Here is an 18,252-nt window from a genome sequence, read left to right as displayed (position 1 = left end):
GGAGGAGGGCATCACTGCATTTATTTCCGACCCTTTATGAGTCCTACCATGCCAGGACCGGGTCCCCCGACCCCGCCCCACCCAGCTCCCACGCATTCCCACGCGTGGCTTAGACCCGAGGGACTACAACTCCCGGCAGGCCTTGCGGCAGGAGACTGCAGCCCAGGGCTCCTGGGAAAAGTATTGCAGGTTGGCTTCACCGGCGAGCTAATTAAAAAGGCCCGCAAGGGAGAGTCAATTAAGCTCTAATTAGGAGATAATGGAGGGGGTTAAGCAAACAGGCCTCCACTTTATTCTTGGCCCTTAGGGGAAAGGAGCTTTGACTTCGCTTGCAGCGGAGTAGGAGGCTGCCCAGCACCAAAAATAATGAGGGAAGAGAAAGCTAGGCGGTTGACATTCCCGGGTCAGAGGGAGAAAGGGCTGGGATCTGGACTCCAGGGTTTGAGGAGGAGGGAACTAGGCGGTGTGGACTCCCTGGCTGGGAGGGAGCGGAGTCTGGCCGCCCCCTCCAGATGGGGCGAGGGGCCCCATCGGGGGTAAGTCCCCCGGGTGCGGAGGTGGGGCTGCATCGCTGCTGCGGGATTGGCCGAGGCGGGGGTGTGTGCGGCAATCCCTGATTGGCCGCGGCGGAGGCGGGGAGCCGCCTGGGCGCCGCACCCTTGCGGCTCCAGCCTAGGTGGTAGGGGAGGAGGACTGGGCAGGTGGGAAGAAAAACAAGGAGACGTCCTGCGGGGAAGGACTCAGAATCTGACTGCCCGGGCCTGTGGCTTTTCGTACTGGGGAACCAGAAATTGGGAACAAAATGTCTCAGGGTCGAATTACGCAGACACAGTGACCTAAGGAGCGGAGTTTGAGGATACAACAGGAACAACAGTTTGGTGTCACTGTAACCTGGGTGCAGGAGATGGGGGAACTTTGACCACGGAAGATTTGGGGAGGGGGTGCGCACGGTGACCTCGGGGCACGATATAGGGAACACTGAAACAGGTTTGAATTGCTAGCGATTAGAGAGATCCTGAGGGGCTGTAGGGCTTCCCAAGTTGCTGAGTGGGTAAATAATCCGCCTGCAATGCAGGAGAAGCGGGTTCGATCCCTGCTGAGTCGAGAAGGAGGAGAGCATGGCAACCCACTCCAGTATTCTTGCCAGGAAAATCCCATGGACACAGTCGGACACAAATGAAGCAACTGAGCACGCACGCACTCAGCAGGGACTGTAATCGACTGTCTGCCTCTGGGGGTCATGAAACTGGGGCGACAATCTTGAAGGGGCGTAACCAGGGAATCCTGCCTAGAGGCTGCTCACTGAAGCTCATTGATGAACTGGCTGCTGCTGCTGCTGCTAAGTCGATTCAGTCGTGTCCGACTCTATGCGACCCCAGAGACGGCAGCCCACCAGGAACTGAACAATTTCAGGCGTCCCTGATGAAAAGGGCTGGAAGGAGGCATGGTGAACTCTTGTGTGTTTATCTCTTTAAAAAGTTACCAAGAATACACGTATATCTTCTAGTTGGAAAGGAAACCTATATTCAAACAGGGAAGTATCCGGACAGAGTCAAGCTCTCCCTTCATCCCTATCTGCCGCCCTCTTCAGAGTCCTTTCCCTTCAAAAGTGTATTTTTACATAACATCTGCGGCCACCGACCTTAATTGCGTGGTTTTTCACCAAGAATCGCGATATGTGAAGATTTCTGCTCCCCACCCCTCCCTTCTTTTCCCTTTAGCTCTCCACCACGGTACTGTACCTATTAAAATGCATTTCTGAAAACCGCTGAATGCACACTCTAGCGTCGGGGCTGGAAGGAAGATGTGTTTCAAGTTACTCCCTTCTGCTCGCGGGGTCTAGCGCATGCGCTCTGCGGTAGGGCCCTGCTCCCCGCGGACGCCCTGCAACTGGGAAGGCCAGGCCCGCCTGGGGTGCTAGGCTGACAAACCATCCCACTGGAGGGGGCGTGAGCGGGGCGGGGCCGGAACGTCTTTATCCCGGGCCGCGCCCTGGGCGGGCACAGATACCAACCACACAGACCATGGCTACAGCGGCATTGAGGCAGGTGGGTTCGCGGCCCAGTGCCGGGGTCTGGGGAGCTCTTAGGGGAGGCGCACTTCCGGGACCACTCGCCGGTGGCCCATCCGGTGGGGCGCAGGTACTCCCGAACTCAGGTTCCGCTGCAGGGAGCCAAGGAGGAGGGGGCCCCTTAGAAAGGAGCACGAGGCTTTAATGGGGATGAAGGGAGAGAAGTAATCGGTGGGAAGGGGGACCCAGATGGGACTTCTAGGGATGGATATATGGAAGAGGAGACGGCAATGGGAGAAGCATGGGACTGGGGTGACGGGATGGATTAGGAGAGAAGGGAGACTTTGGGGGCGCCAGAATAAGATTCCCAGACCCTCTAGGTGTGGGAGCAGGATGGAGGCAGAGTTCAGTTTCAGGTCTGGACTGGGACTAGGACCCAAGGCCCTATTTTCTTGGCACTAAAAATAGAGGTAGAATGTTGTGCCCGGAAACCCCTTATCTGAAACTCTGCGCCAGGGTTGAAAATGAGTTAATACCTCATTGTCAGCGACAGAGATTCTCCTGCTGTGAGTGGGACCCTCCATTCTTACTGATACATGTCAACAGGCAGAGCTTCGGAGAGCCTGTGTTTTGAGAGAACAGGGTTTCTCAGTGAGGAAGGAAACAATAACAACTCGAAGAAGGGATTCTTTATAACCCTTGACAGCTGCAGCTTAACGTTGGGAAAAATGGTTCCTGTTAACTTTGTACCTGACTTTATATGGGACTCTTAGCTTGATGGATAGCAGGACAGATGTTTCCTTTCTGAGTTGAGACGGAGACCAGCCTGGGCTGTGTCTGGGACAATCTTGACTTTACGATGACACTCCTGGGCCGTGGTGGTAGGACAGCCTTGGGCTGTGAGTGCTGGGGTCAGTGGAGATTCCATCATATTATAGAGCTCTGCTCTGTGCATACGCCACCCCAACTCCAACTATTTCTCATTTCCTAATTCAGCCCCAGAGCTTTTTACAACTCTATGTCCCTAAAGCTCAGGGATTATCTGAGATTTCCTTGGGGCCCAATCCCCCAATAGTTTGGGGTATCAGGTGGTGGAGCACCTTCCCTGAGGGGAGGTGAGACCCCTGCCCCCAGAAAAATATCCTGGGAGGGTGAAGGCAGCTTCTCCCAGTGTGACAGTGTCTCTATGGCCAGTACAGATTTATAATCTCCTGGAAACAGTGCCTGGCACCTTTTCTCTGCCTTGTGGGTGTGTTTTCCTGCTCCTCTCTGTCTCTCCTGGATATCTCTGTCTCCAAGCATTGCTGAGGTAGTTTCTCTCCAGGTGTTGGCATCACTCTGTCTCTGCTAGTCTCTCCTCATTTCCCTAGGCCTCCCTTTCACTTTGTGCTGTCCCCCGACATTGGGTCTTGATCTATTACTCTCCTTTCTCTTGTTCTCTCTCTCTTACGGCTTCAATTCATCTTGCCTTCAGTATTTTTTTTTCTTGATTTCTCCAGGCTTTACCATGCCTGAATTTCCCTCCCTCGTGTGTCTTGTCTCAGTCTCTATATATATGGTGGTTGTGGTTTAGTCACTAAGTTGTGTCAAACTCTTGCAACCCCATGGACTGTAGCCAGCCAGGCTTCTCTGTTCAAGGGATGTCCCAGGCAAGAATACTGGAGTGGGTTGCCATTTCCTCCTCCAGGGGATTTCCCCCTCTCTCTGTATGAAAGTGAAAGTGTTAGTTGCTCAATCCTGTCTGATTCTTTTTAACCCCCTGGACTGTAGCCCTCCAGGCTCCTCTGTCCATGGGATTCTCCAGGCAAGAATACTGGAGTGGGTTGCCATTCCCTTCTCCTGGGGATCTTCTCGACTCAGGGATTGAGCCCAGGTCTCCTGTATTGATAGGCAGATTCTTTATTGCTGAGCCCCTCTATGATCATATCTAATTTGACTTCTCTTGGCCTTGGATTCCTGTTCCTTAATGTCCGTGTCTTTTACTTCCTTGTCTCTTATTTTTTCTCATTCTTCTTCTCTACTTTTTTCCTTTCTGCCTTCCTCTGAGGGCTGCTTTCCTGTCAACCTGCTGCCTGTCTCCGCCCTGCCAGTTGGTGTTATCTCAATGCCGGGGGTGTCTTGTCCCCCTCCTGGCCAGTAACCCGGCCCTGGCTTGGTCAAGCCAGAGAGCGCCACCTAGAGGCCATCCCAGGACCCACACTCCGATCATCCCAGTAGCCCTCCAGTGCTCATAACATCCAGGACCACTCCTCAGACTTCATGGCCTAGACTTTAGGACATTCCAAACCCACAGCCCCTGTCTCACCATGACTCACCTACTGACCAGTGACTTCGGCCATTCACATCTGTTCTCGGTTCCCTCAGCTCACAGGGCAGGAGCAGGCTAGGCTGTTCTGTCTGCCAAACCTCATCACAGCTGCCTTCCCACTGGGCTGAGGAAAGAGGTATCGCGAGGTCAGAGACTGTGGGGGAGAGGCCATCCTGCTAGACGCAGACAGACCTTCTCTCCCCCGCTGGCCTCGGGCCGGACCACAGGGGAAGCGTTCATCTGAGCAGTGTCTCTCGATGACTGGGGTGGTCCCCGAGTGTATGTGGCTGCCCCTCAGTTCCCTACAGCCCTGGGAACCATAGGGAATTGGAATTGCTGGTGTCCAGGGTGTGGGACTCGGAGAAGGCAATGGCACCCCACTCCAGTACTCTTGCCTGGAAAATCCCATGGACGGACAAGCCTGGAAGGCTGCAGTCCATGGGGTCGCTGAGGGTCGGACATGACTGACTTTTCACTTTCATACATTGGAGTGTTCTTGCCTGGAGAATCCCAGGGACGGGGGAGCCTGGTGGGCTGCCGTCTATGGGGTCACACAGAGTCGGACACGACTGAAGTGACTTAGCAGCAGCAGTAGCAGGGTGTGGGACTGGGGCCTCAAGTAAGCTGAGCCCAGTTGATCTAATACCCCAAAGGGAAGGACTTGCAATTCTGGGTCTGAGGGCAGAGGGGGCTGGGGGTCTGGATCCTGAGGTGGGGGCCTGGAATCCAGGGTGTGTAGTAGGAAGGGCTGGGGCCCTGGGCCCTGGGCCCTGGGGGAGCATGACCTATGGGCCCTCCACTTTTCTAACTCTTTTCAGGATTTGAGTTCCCCCGGGGAGGCCTTCACTTACCTGCACACCTTCTCTTGTCGTCCTCTGTCTGATCTGGGCTCAGGCAGGGCTGGGGCCAAAGTTCCCTGGGGTAGGAGGTGCCTGTATTTGACTTTGCCCCAGCTTGGAGGAAGGGATGGGAGCCGATTCAGCTCTTTATTGAGATGGCCCTTGTGGGGGCAGGGAGCAGACTTGGCCTCCTTGGGGATCTCCTGCTCCATGCTGATCAGGGCAGGGGAAGGGACCTGGCCTGGAAGCACTGGGCCTGGGACAGAGCATGCCCGAGAACATCCCCAGTGCAGACTGTGGAAAAGATGGGTGCCAGGACCCCCTGCGCTCTCTGTCTCCTGGTCTCATCACCTTTCTTACTTCTGTCCCCACCCTCAGATTTGGATCCCCAGATTTCTCCCTGTTCCTTGGTTTCTGTGTGGTTCCAGAAGATATGCCTCATCCAGCTTCAAGGTGACAGTGGGGATTAGGGTTTGGATCTCAAGGAAGAGGGGCTGGGGGCCTGGACCAGTGGGTCTAAGGGAGGCAAGGGCTGGGAGCTAGCTTTAGGCATCTCCAAAAGATCCAGGGTCCGAAGGTGAAGGTGGGTGGCAATGGGTTAGCCTAATTGCTTGCCATCAGGCCGTGGAAAAGAGATGAAACTGCATGTCCCAGGAGCCTCTGGGACTACAGATCCTTCTTCTCTCTGGTTCTCAGCTCCAGGGGTTCCTGGGAGTTGTAGTTTTTCAGATTGGAAGCTGTGGTCAGACTCCAGGATGCCTATCTTTTCTCAGGCTGCTGACCTGCAGCTGGAAATGACACAGGAGCCTCATAAGAAGCCTGACCCCAGCCAGCCCCTGCTGTTCGGGAAGACATTCACCGACCACATGCTGATGGTGGAATGGAATCAGGAGAAGGGCTGGGGCCAGCCCCGAATCCAGCCCTTCCAGAACCTCACGCTGCACCCGGCCTGCTCCGCTCTGCACTACTCCCTGCAGGTGGCAGGGCGACTGCCCTCCCTCCCCTGCCTCTCCCTGCATCTCTTCCATCTTGCTGAGTCTCTTGCTGGGTCTACCTCCCTGGGTTTGCTTTTTGTGTGTTTCTCATTTCCACGCACTCCTCATCCATTTTTCTCAGGCTTGTCATGTTCCAAGTCCCATATTTATTGGGTGATGCCAGGTCCCCAGAGATGAGCAGACCCAGTTCCTTCACTTGAAAACCCCCACACTTTGGTGCTCACCCAGGGGGATCTGGACTCTGATGGAGGCAGCTGAGGTATTGTGGGAGGCCAGAAGAGGAATGCCCACCCTACCTCTGATTCGACCGAAAGTGGGGTCTTTCCTGGCAAAGAGGGGAGCTGAGGCTCTTAGTGGGAGAGGCGACATCAGTATAAAGACACAGTCCAAAGAAGAGCCTGGTATATTTGGGAGGGAAGCGTGGGGTTGGAGGCTACGGGGAGGCTGAGGATGCCATCAGAACCCCAGAGGAGCTGGGACCTTGTCAAGGGCACTGGGAGCTCCGAGGGCTCTGAGCAGGCACAGAGCAGGTAGAGTAAGACCCTTCTCAGGCCATGTAAAGGATGAGCTGAGGTCGGAGCCAGGGGGATCACCAGGAGTGGATGGGGCAGAGAAATTCAGGGATACTAGGGATTGACCCGCTGGGCTAGAGAAGGGCAGGGAGGGCTGAGGACTGTGCCCAGTGGTTTAGCCGGGTGACCATGTAGACCACGGGACCATGCCGATATGGGGACATAGGAAGAGGAGGATTGGCTTTGTGGGACTTGGTGAGGGCCCACGAGGAGAGAGATGCAGGAGACATTTGACCCAGTTTCCAGCTTCAAGCTATGGCTGAAAGCAAAGTCTTTTCCAAAGAAGCTTTACTTGTTGCAAAATTTTGGAGGGACACACTGCAGTTGTAGCTGGTTGGCACTTTGACTGATTTTTGTCCGTTATGGAGTCGTTCTCCAACATTAGGCATGTTCCACCCGCCCCCCCCCCCTTTTTTTTTCCTCTTTTCTTTTCAGAATTTTGATGGTTTTTCTTCCCACCTACTCTGGACATTTGATTCAAATGGATCAGTTCTGTGCAGAGGAGACCCAGCGTGGGGAACAGATACAAAGGATGGATGGTCAGGACGTGTCTACAGAGCCCCGCCCCCAGGAAGGTGGCTTTTGGAGATCACCATTTATTTGGCTCTCCTTTCAGCCCAGCATGACAGGATGTCCTCCAACAGTACTTTTGGAGGACAAAAGTACTTTTGGGGACCCAGTACTTTTTCTTTAGTAGAGTGAGTGAAGATGAAGGGGTTGAGCATGCAAAAAAACATGTCTTTCATGATAGCTCTTACATAGGGCTCCCCAGGTGGCACAGTGGTAAAGAACCCGCCTGCCAATGCAGGAGACGCAAGAGATGCGGGTTCGATCCCTGGGTTGGGAAGATCCCCTGGAGGAGAAAATGGCAACCCACTCCAGTATTCTTGCCTGGAGAATCCCATGGACAGAGGAGGCTGATGGGCTACAGTCCATGGGATCACAGAGTCAGACAGACCGAGTGACGAACACTTTCATTTTTCCTTCTTTTAATGTAGCCTAGAGATTCTTGGGCAGCCCTTGAAGAGCTTTGTCCTCCTTTTCTGCTGCTGTGTAGTATTCCATCCTAAAAATGCCTCCTTTAGGCAATCACCTGTTGCTGGACACAGGTTGTTCCCAGTCTTGTGCTATTATAAACAGCACTGCAATAAACCAGCAAACACTTCACTTCCCTTAAAAGCAAATGTATCTCTCCTTTCAATTTCTGGAACTGTTGGCTCAAAGGCTGTATGTGCTTGTGATTGCTGACAGATGTTGAGTCATCAATATCTTCTGTGACAGATGTTGTGACAGAGCTGTGTCAATTTTCACATTTACCAGCCAGGCCTGTTTTCCCTGTTCCCAGGATGACCCTTGTCAAACTTTTAGATGTCTTGTAAAGTGCTTTTAAAGGTACTAAGTGGTTTTAAAGGTACTTCAAGGTAATTTTAATTTGCCTTTTCCCCCCGATTATGAATGGAGTTGACCATCTTTTCACAATGGAAGAGCCATTTTTAGTTCCTTCCTGTGAACTGTCCATTTTCTTGGCTGATTTTTCTATTAGAGTGGGTTTCTGCATTTATTTGTAGGAGTACTTTGTGTATTAAAGATAAGTCATTTGTGATGTGAGTTCAAAGTTTCTACCCAGTTTGTTTATTTTTATTTTTATGCAGTCTTTTCTTTTTGATTTCTGTGATTTGTCATATTTAGAACACCAGCCCCAATTCAAAATATAAAATGGTCCTTTTGTGTTTTCCTTTATTGCTTATAGAAGAAATTTCATTTAAACCTGAAAATTTTCCTGATGTGAGGTATGAGGTAGCTGCTGTTGCTGCTGCTAAGTCGCTTCAGTCGTGTCCGATTCTGTGCGACCCCATAGACAGTAGTCCACCAGGCTCCGCCGTCCCTGGGATTCTCCAGGAAAGAACACTGGAGTGGGATGCCATTTCCTTCTCCAATGCATGAAAGTGAAAAGTGAAAGTGAAGTCGCTCAGTCGTGTCCGACTCTTATCGACCCCATGGACTGCAGCCTACCAGGCTCCTCTGTCCATGGGATTTTCCAGGCAAGAGTACTGGAGTGGGGTGCCACTGCCTTCTCCGGTATGAGGTAGGGATCCAACTTAATTTTTGCCCCCCAGAAATGGATATTTGGTTGTTCAGCACCATTTAACTGAATTGATCATGTTTTGTACAATTTTTACTTAAATACAGTTGGGTTACAACATTGTGGTGGTCTCAGGTATACAGCAAAGTGATTCAGCTATACGATAATCCACTTTCTAGTCTCTTGCATTGTTTGATCTGTCAGTTCATTTGTCAATGTCACTTCAAGTGTTGTAGATTCATAATCTGTTTTCATATGTGATAAGGCAGCTTCCCACTCTTACCTCTTGCCCTTATTTTTACATTTTTTCCCAAAATACTCCAATTATTTTTATTTTGCATTCTTCATTCTTCATTCATTCATTCATTCAGTCAGTCAACAGAAACCTACTATGCACCAAGAACTTACCTGGGGTTGGTGGGATTAGGAGGGTGGTTCTTTAGTGATTTATGTATTTGTTGATGAACATTTAAATTGCTTCCATATCTTGGTTATTGTAAATAGCACTGCTATGAACACAGGGGTGCAGGCATCTTTTTGAATTAGTTCTGTCTGATATATGCCCACAAGTGGGGTTGTTGAATCATACAGCAACTCTATTTTTTTTGTTTTTTGTTTTTTTTACTGTTGTTGTTTTTACTGTATTCCATAATGGTTGCACCAATTTATATTCCCACCAACAGTGTAGGAGGGGTCCCTTTCTCTACACCCTCTCCAGCATTGGTTATTTGTAGACATTTGAATGATGGCCATATTGACCTATGAAGTGGTACCTCTCTGTAGTTTTGATTTGCATTTTTCTAATAATTAGCGATATTGAGCATCTTTTCCCTATTGGCCATCTGGGTGGACATTGTATGATTTCATCCATGGCTATTAAAGTATTTCTCTAAAACACAAAAAGGCTATTTAAAAAGATAACTTCTGGGAATTCCCTGGTGGTCCAGTGGTTAAGACTTTGAGCTCTCACTGCCAAATGACCTAGGTTCAATCCCTAGTCGGGGGACTAAGATCCCACAAAGCATGTGGTGTGGCCAAATAAATAAACAGGTAACTTCCATGTCATCTTCATTCCTGAGAAATGGTCCCAGTAACATGGAAAGGGTTTAAAAAAGCGTGCTCCTTGCTCTGGGTCTCTCTGTTCTGCTTTCTCCGGCTTCTGTCCTTTGCTGTCTCCTCTCCTGGTCTGTCTGGATCTTTGCTCTCTCTCCTCCTCTCTGTGCTCAGTGGGTTAATCTCTTCCCTGCTCACTGTATTTTTCTGTGTCTGTATCCCTGTGTATCAGCCTGTGTTTCTCCCTGGCTGGGTGAGCTGTCTCCCTGAACCCTGACCTCCTGCCCTGCCTGTCTCTGCAGCTCTTTGAAGGCATGAAGGCATTCAAAGGTGGGGACCAGCGCGTGCGCCTCTTCCGACCTTGGCTCAACATGGAACGGATGCTGCGCTCGGCCCTCCGCCTCTGCCTACCGGTGAGGGGCCCCCGGCCGCCCAAGGAGGGTGGGGCAGGGGGCATGGGCGGGGGCCAGGGTCAAGAGGGTACCCTGACTCATCTTCATCCCGCCCAGAGTTTCGACAAAATTGAGTTGCTGGAGTGCATCCGCCGGCTGGTGGAAGTGGACCAGGACTGGGTCCCTGGCAGCACGGGCACTAGCCTCTACGTTCGGCCCGTGTTGATCGGGAACGAGGTGGGCCGGCTCCGGGGGCTGGGGAGCCACACTTGGGGGGCGGGTTGCCTTCCTGAAGGAGAAGGGCCGGGGACCTAGGCTTGGGTCAGGGAAGGGGTTGGGGGCCTGGATTCCTGGGTCCCTGATGTCCCCTTCCGCCCATCACAGCCCTCGCTAGGTGTCGGCCACCCTACTCGAGCCCTCCTGTTCGTCATTCTCAGCCCTGTGGGCGCCTACTTCCCTGGAGATGCCTTGAAACCTGTCTCCCTCCTGGCAGATCCATCATTCATCCGGGCCTGGGTGGGTGGGGTCGGCAACTACAAGCTGGGAGGGTAAGTAGTCCCTTGCCCACCCCAGGGTCTGGTGCACTGGGTGTCAGAGACACAAGGTGTGTCTTTGGATGTCCAGTGGAGAAACTCAGACTGGCCCCCAGGAAAGTCTCTAGAAATGAATTTACACTTAGCTCACTGGTCTCTCCTCCAGGTAGCCTCCCCTGAAAACCCAACCTTCCTCAGCTCCCATAATGCCCAGGGGCTCTGGCACCCACCACCCTGCCTGTAGACTTCCTGTGGATTTATCTGTCTTGCCAAGGGCATCAGCTCAGCAGGGCAAGGAGGGTTAGGATGGGGATAAGGCAGAGGGCGGGCTTAGGATGTATTGGGACAGCAAGTGTGGCCCCAGCTGGGAGTTCATTCAGATCCTTTCAAAACATATCTCGTTGAAGTTTCCTGATGGTCAACGTGAACTTCTCGATGTTCAAGCTGGTTTTAGAAAAGGCAGTGGAACCAGAGATCAAATTGCCAACATCCACTGGATCATGGAAAAAGCAAGAGAGTTCCAGAAAAACATCTATTTCTGCTTTATTGACTATGCCAAAGCCTTTGACTGTGTGGATCACAATAAACTGTGGAAAATTCTGAACAAGATGGGAATACCAGACCACCTGACCTGCCTCTTGAGAAACCTATATGCAGGTCAGGAAGCAACAGAACTGGACATGAAACAACAGGCTGGTTCCAAATAGGAAAAGGAGTACGTCAAGGCTGTATATTGTCACCCTGCTTATTTAACTTATATGCAGAGTACATCATGAGAAACACTGGGCTGGATGAAGCAGAAGCTGGAATCAAGATTGCTGGGAGAAATATCAGTAACTTCAGATATGCAGATGACACCACCCTTATGGCAGAAAGCAAAGAACTAAAGAGCCTCTTGATGAATGTGAAAGAGGAGAGTGAAAAAGTTGGCTTAAAGTTCAACATTCACAAAACTAAGATCATGTCATCTGGTCCCATCACTTCATGGCAAATAGATGGGGAAACAGTGGCAGACTTTATTTTCTTGGGCTCCAAAAACACTGCAGATGGTGATTGCAGCCATGAAATTAAAAGACGCTTGCTCCTTGGCAGGAAAGTTATGACCAGCCTAGATAGCATATTAAAAAGCAGAGACATTACTTTGCCAACAAAGGTCGGTCTAGTCAAGGCTATGGTTTTTCCACTAGTCATGTACGGATGTGAGAGCTGGACTATAAAGAAAGCTGAGTGCTGAAGAATTGATGCTTTTGAACTGTGGTGTTGGAGAAGACTCTTGAGGGTCCCTTGGACTGCAAGGAGATCCAAACAGTCCATCCTAAAGGAGATCAGTCCTGAGTGTTCCTTGGAAGGACTGATGTTGAAGCTGAAACTTCAATTCTTTGGCCACCTGATGCAAAGAGCTGACTCATTTGAAAAGACCCTGATGCTGGGAAAGATTGAAGGCAGGAGAAGAAGGGGAAGACAGAGGATGAAATGGTTGGATGGCATCACCGACTCAATGGACATGAGTTTGGGTAAACTCCGGGAGTTGGTGATGGACACAGAGACCTGGCGTGGTGCAGTCCATGGGGTCGCAAACAGTCAGATACGACTGAGCAACTGAACTGAACTGAACTGAACCCCTATGTTGGGTGAAGCTGGGGACACAGATAAGTCTGATCTGGGCCCTGCCCTCCATAGGCTCCCAGGCTGGTGGGAGCCCGAGTATCCAGGGCAGCACGTGCTCTGATGGAAATGACCAGAACATGGGAAAGTCTTCACAAAGGAGGTCCGATGGGTAGGCTGGAGATGGTTTCCTGAATACAAAAGTGGTGTGTACGTGAGTCGCCCAGTCATGTCTGACTCTTCACGACCCCATGGACTGTGGCTCGCCTGGCTCCTCCATCCGTGGAATTCTCTAGGCAAGAATACCGAAGTGGGTCGATTTCAAATCCTGGGAACACACCAGTGGAGACAGGGGGGAGGGGCAGAGTCACCGAAGTTGTCAGAGAAGAAAAATAAGTCTGGCTTTTGCAAAAGGCTTAACAGGTAGTCCCAGACCAGGCCCAGCCCTGAACACTGGACTGAAGGGCTGGGATCTTGTCCTAGAGGCAGTGGGGAGCCCCGAGAGGCTTGTGAGCAGACGAGGTGCGAGGTCAGCTCTGGGTGAGAGACAGTGAGTGTTAAATCAGGGCAAAACGGGAAAGCATCGAGGTGGCCAGTTGATCGCGAGAGCCCAGAGGAGGCTTGAAACCCAGCCTGGAGGTTCAGTAAGCCTCTCAGAGATGACGTCACAGCTGTTTGTGAATGGGGCGGGAGCAGGATGAGCGCTGGTCTGGAAAGACTCACATCGGGCCACGTCGGGGGAAGGCTGGGGGTCCCTTGACCTGGTCCACCATGTTGCTGTCCGCCAGGAATTACGGGCCCACCGTGTTAGTGCAGCAGGAGGCACAAAAGAAGGGCTGCGAGCAGGTCCTCTGGCTGTATGGGCCTGATCACGAGCTCACGGAGGTGGGCACCATGAACATCTTCGTCTTCTGGACCTATGAGGACGGGGGTGAGCCCACCCATGACCAACCCCAGGCTGGGCGGAAGTGGGCGGGAGCAGAAATTCTTAGTGGCTGCAGGTCTTGGGGCTTGGCTGTGAGTGGGGTGGCTCCTAAGAGGATGGGATGGTGTGAGGTAACACGCCCCCTCCCCCTTCTCTTCCACCTGACCCAGTGCTGGAACTGGTGACCCCCCCACTGGACGGCATCATCCTACCTGGAATAGTCCGACAGAGTCTGCTGGACCTGGCCCGGACCTGGGTGAGGGCATGCTGTCTTCGGGTGGCCAGAATGATGGGGTACTCCTCTGTTGCAGGACTGGAGTATTGGGGGTGGTGGAGGGGACTGGGCACAATGGCATGGCTCTTTTTCACCATCCACACAGAGCGGGGAGCAGAGCAGCCCCCCGGGCTCAGAGGTTATTTGTGTCTCGCCCCGCAGGGTGAATTCCGAGTGGTAGAACGTAAGATCACCATGAAGGAGTTCCTGCGGGCGCTGAAGGATGGCCGGGTCCGAGAAGTCTTCGGTTCAGGCACTGCTTGCCAGGTCTGCCCCGTGCACCAAATCCTGTACCAAGGCAAGGTGAGGAAGGGCCAGCTTAGAGCGTGAGGAAGGGCTGGCTTGGACCGTCACAGAGAAGAAGGGGGTGGGGGCCCGTTCTTACCACCCTTTCTTCCCCAGCATTTCCACATTCCCACCATGGAAAACGGGCCCCAGCTCATCCTCCGCTTCCACAAGGAACTGAAGGCGATCCAGGTGAGGTGCACCAGCTGGGAGCTGGGCTGGATGCTTGGTTGCCCAAGAGAAGTTCACATCCCACTAGCCTCTGAACTGAGGCTTCCCTTCCCCCACCATAGTCCCACCAGCTGAAAATGGCTCCTTCCATTGGCCTCTGGGCCTCCGATTGAGTTTGCTTTCCTCAAGGCCCTGTGGCCTAGAACACTTCTTGGGACTAAATGGTGCTTCTCTGTGAGCCTCGGGAGCCCTGGCTTGAGAAATTCCCTTCCCATGAGCCTTCGGGACCTGAAGCCAACCTTCTGGCCACTGAGTTCCAAGTCCCAGAGATCCCCAGGAGCCCTGGGCTATTCCGCTGGCTTGAGAATCTTGCTCCTACCAGCCTCTGCACTCTGCCCCGACTCTGTGGCCTAAGAACGTTTCCTATCATAAGCCCCTGGAGGTACTTTCATACGTCTGAACCGAGCTATCTGGCCTTTCCTGGCACTGGAACTGGAGCTCCTTTTCTGTGAACTTCTGTAAATTCCAGAGTATCTGGACCGAGAACTACACCTCCTGCCTATCCAGGTTTTCTCAGCTGAAGAACTTTTCCCCCGAGCCTTCAGGGCCTTACAAGAACTCCTCTTTGCAGAACTACAACTCCTTTGGGCCTCTGCGCCACCTTTGCCACGTTCGGTGGGCTTCCGGGAAGTGGCCTCATTTCCCGTGAGGCCCTGGGGCGTAACTTTGCCGGCGCTCAGGCTAGGATGCCCCAGGGCCTGCTGGGAGTTGTAGTGTGGTTTCCTCTCACCTCCGCCTGTGTTATTCTATAGTACGGATCAAAAGCCCATGAATGGATGCTCCCGGTGTAATGCTCTGGGCTACGCTGGACCACTCCACGGACCACCGACCTGTAGCATCCAGCCCCTGTTGGACCTTCACCTCCGTACCAATGACTCACCTGAAGTGCAATATGAAGTAAAAGACGGGGGAGCTCGGACGCCTGGATCTCCGGTGCCCCCATGTTACACTCCCAAAGCCATAAGGGCCTGACCCAGGCGTCTTGGCCCCTAGCCCCGCCATTCAGGCCTTGGGGACCTGTACTCCCCGCTGCTCCGTGTTGTGGGTCAGGGATACACTTTGACCCCAAATCTGCATCTCCGTTTTCAGGCCAGATCTCCCGGTGCTACAGTTGATTTTTTTTTTTCCCCCTAGCTGCGATTTTGAAATAAAATGCCAAAGAACAAGACATTAAGTTTCATCTTCAATGAAGCAATTCAGCGGCTCTAGCGTCTTAACCAGGAACCCACATGTTCAACCCATTTCATTTTCAAGGGCCCAGCAATCCAAACCCTCAGAGTCCTGATGGTTTCTCAGATGGGGAGATTTTTCCACTTGTCACAAATTGAGCTTAACATCTTCCCTCCCTAAAAAGGGACCCGCATCCCCATCTTGCAGGACAGCCCCACTGTACACTCCAGTCACTCTGCCAGACCCCTCTGCACTGTACTTCTACCCCCAAAAGCCTCTGAGTCCCCAGCCCTGTCCTCTTTCCCCAGACTCTGTCTTCTTGGCTTCAGCTCAGATCTTGTCTCCTGCCTGGACCCTTGTCCTGGCTTCCAGTTTGACCTGGAAAGGATCTTTCTACACTCAGAGCTGCCCCTGCAGGGCCAGGCATAACTGGCTACAGATCTGGATTCTGGACTCTAACTTTCTTCTGTTATCTGATCAGTGTGTAACTTGGGGTGTGCCTGAGCTCTGATCCTGGGGGAGACCCTGTGGGACTAGTGGGTAGACTCCATTTGTGACCTGTCCAGCAGCCATCAGCTTTGGTACCAGGACTCTGATCTGTTGAGACAGCAGGCAACCATTGCCTCATTGAGAATGAGGCACCCCCCTCATTCTCTTTTTCAATCGTTGTTCAAGGGAAGGCCATGGGCCAAGGGCATACAAGAGGAAATTTGCCTGGAGGCCTCTGGGAAAGCTGTCCTTCCTAAATTAAACATTCCAGAAGGGCTACGTCTGCTTTTCTTTCCTCTGTTTTGGCTTAGTTACAAGTGTGATGCTTGGAGCTGCTGCAGCCATTTCATGGCCAAGAGTGCCAGGCCTACTTTGAATATAACAGAGCACAAAGAAAGATCCTGGCTCCTCCAACTGGGAAGCCTCTGATTTCTGGATTGTTTTGTTTAAAAAAAAAAAAAAAGAACAAAAAGCCATTTAAGTCACTTTTGTCAGATGGTTTATCTTTTGTTATTTGCAATTGTATTATGTGTGTGTGTGAGAGAGAGAGAGAAACTTACAGTCAAAAACTTCTTTGCTTCCCTGGATCTTCTGTTGGCCAGAGCTGATCACATCAGGAAGAATTCCTGATTCTAGTAGCCAGGTCCCAAATGAAGACCTAGGCCAGATTTTTATCTTAGATTTGAATCCTGAGGGAATGATCAGGAAAGGGTAAGTAGCTGTCGCTTAAAAAAAAAAAAAAAAAAACTCAGAATTATGCTTTATTTGGTGGACAAAACTGAGGACTTAAGCCAAAGACATGGCATCTCATATAGTGAGAGATGCTTCAAAGAAGCAAAGAGTGGGGGAGCCAGGATATATAGGAGTTTTTGCAATGAAGACTAGGTAGTCAAAACATCAAGAGATTACTGTGAAATATGGTGGTCCAGTGGCTAAGACTCTGTGCTCTCAGTGCGGGGGTCCCAGATTCCATCCCTGATCAGGGAACTAGATCCTGCGTGCCACAATGAAGACTGAAAATCCTGTGTGCCGCAACTAAGACCCAGCACAGTCAAATAAATAGATAAAAATAAAATTTAAAAAACAGATTGTGTGTGTGCTAAGTTATGTCCAACTCTTTGTGACCCCATAGACTGTAGCCCGCCAGGCTCCTCCATCCATGGGATTTCCCAGGCAAGAATACTGGAGTGGGTTGCCGCTTCCTTCTCCAGGGGATCTTCCTGACCCAGGGATTGAACCCAAGTCTCCTGCCTCTCCTGCATTGGCAGGCAGATTCTTTCCTACTGAGCCAACCCACCTGGGAAGCCAAAAACAGAGATAACTGTCAATTAAAGAAAACCAAATACCTAAAGTTAAGGAATTTAGCCCTTTTCTGTGTATGGTAAGATGCAAGAATCTGCTCCCTGAAATCATTCCTTTGCTATGCTCCTTAGCTATCTAGGGTCAGTGTCTTATTCTTGTCCATCTTTGGTCTCTGAGTGCACTGCTGGGGAGAAGGGCGGCTGTAGCAGCTGACTGATGGCAGGCATTCTGTTTCTACCCTGAGTTCCCTCAGGGCTCACTGTCAGGGGGACTGTGATGTGCTGACTTGGTGGCTGCCACATCCTTTGTTTATGAGGTGGCAGGCAACATTTACCCAGCTTCCCAGCTGGCGCTGGTGGCAAAGCACCCACATGCCAATGCAGGAGACATAAGAGACCTGGGTTTAATCCCTGAGTTAGGAAGATCCCCTGGAGGAGGGCATGGCCACTCCAGTGTTCTTGCCTGGAGAATTCCATGGACAGAGGAGCCTGGCAGGATACAGTCCATGGGGTTGCAGTGAGTCGGACACGACTGAGTGACAGCACACACGCACGTGTTTTGTTAGTCTTCTTTAGCCACTATTAGGAGATAAGGCAGAAGCCCGCTCAATATTTTTTCCTTATTTCTCTGACCAGGGAACAAACCTGTGCGCCTTGGAGAGGAAGGGCAGAGTCTTAACCCCTGGACCACAGCTGTGTGTGTGTGTGTGTGTGTGTGCACACGCGTGTGTCCGACTGATTGCCATTTCCTTCTCCAGGGGATCTTCCCAATCAGGGATCAAACCTGTGTCTCTTGCGTCTCCTGCATTGGCAGGTGGGTCCTTTACCACTGATACCTTTGCTTCCCTGATAGCTCAGTTGGTAAAGAATCTTCCTGCAATACAGGAGACCCTGGTTTGACACCTGGGTCGGGAAGATCCCCTGGAGAAGGGATAGGCTACCCACTCCAGTATTCTGGCCTACAGAGCCCATGGGGTTGCAAAGAGTCGGACACGACTGAGCGACTCTCATTTTCACTTTCCTTTACCACTAGTGCCACCTGGGAAGTTCCTCAACTCGATTTTTGAAAATCACTTGAGGCAGTGGCATCTGAGAATAAACAGCGATATGTTTGACATGCCATAGGCTAAGGCTTGTTATCTTTAAATGAATATTTAAAGATATTATAAATCTTTAATATTTATAA

The 18,252-nt window shown here is 51.5% G+C and overlaps 1 protein-coding gene and 1 long non-coding RNA gene across 5 annotated transcripts; one reads left to right on the top strand and one right to left on the bottom strand.

Moving 5' to 3' along the window:
• Nucleotide 1: 1 nt before the first annotated feature.
• Nucleotides 2-5,205, bottom strand: LOC147354190 (uncharacterized). 2 transcript variants are annotated; one of them, XR_015146254.1, is made up of 4 exons: nucleotides 5,171-5,205; nucleotides 4,327-4,443; nucleotides 2,548-2,634; nucleotides 2-2,210 (listed from the first exon to the last, which is right to left on the bottom strand). It is a non-coding gene; the product is annotated as an uncharacterized LOC147354190 (long non-coding RNA). The 2 variants fall into 2 exon arrangements; XR_015146253.1 differs by having other exon boundaries at nucleotides 2-2,163.
• On the top strand, nucleotides 2,003-15,274 carry BCAT2 (branched chain amino acid transaminase 2). 3 transcript variants are annotated; one of them, XM_086353493.1, is made up of 11 exons: nucleotides 2,003-2,048; nucleotides 5,537-5,611; nucleotides 5,932-6,135; nucleotides 10,164-10,274; nucleotides 10,371-10,490; nucleotides 10,638-10,801; nucleotides 13,180-13,322; nucleotides 13,487-13,572; nucleotides 13,753-13,893; nucleotides 13,993-14,067; nucleotides 14,859-15,274. In XM_086353493.1, the coding sequence occupies exons 1-11, from the start codon at nucleotides 2,025-2,027 to the stop codon at nucleotides 14,895-14,897; spliced, it is 1,182 nt and encodes a 393-aa protein (XP_086209619.1). In that variant the 5' UTR covers nucleotides 2,003-2,024; the 3' UTR covers nucleotides 14,898-15,274. The 3 variants fall into 3 exon arrangements, with proteins under 3 accessions (XP_086209619.1, XP_086209620.1, XP_086209621.1); XM_086353494.1 differs by lacking the exons at nucleotides 5,537-5,611; nucleotides 5,932-6,135; XM_086353495.1 differs by lacking the exons at nucleotides 2,003-2,048; nucleotides 5,537-5,611; nucleotides 5,932-6,135 and adding an exon at nucleotides 7,161-8,811.
• Nucleotides 15,275-18,252: the final 2,978 nt, after the last annotated feature.

The sequence above is a fragment of the Bos grunniens genome, chromosome 18, assembly GCF_055505025.1.
Source record: "Bos grunniens cultivar Pamir isolate PY7600 chromosome 18, Bosgru_T2T1.0, whole genome shotgun sequence".
In the NCBI taxonomy this organism is placed as follows: domain Eukaryota; kingdom Metazoa; phylum Chordata; class Mammalia; order Artiodactyla; family Bovidae; genus Bos; species Bos grunniens.
The sequence above is the reverse complement of the archived record's forward strand: the minus strand, read 5'-3'. Positions and strand labels throughout refer to the sequence as shown.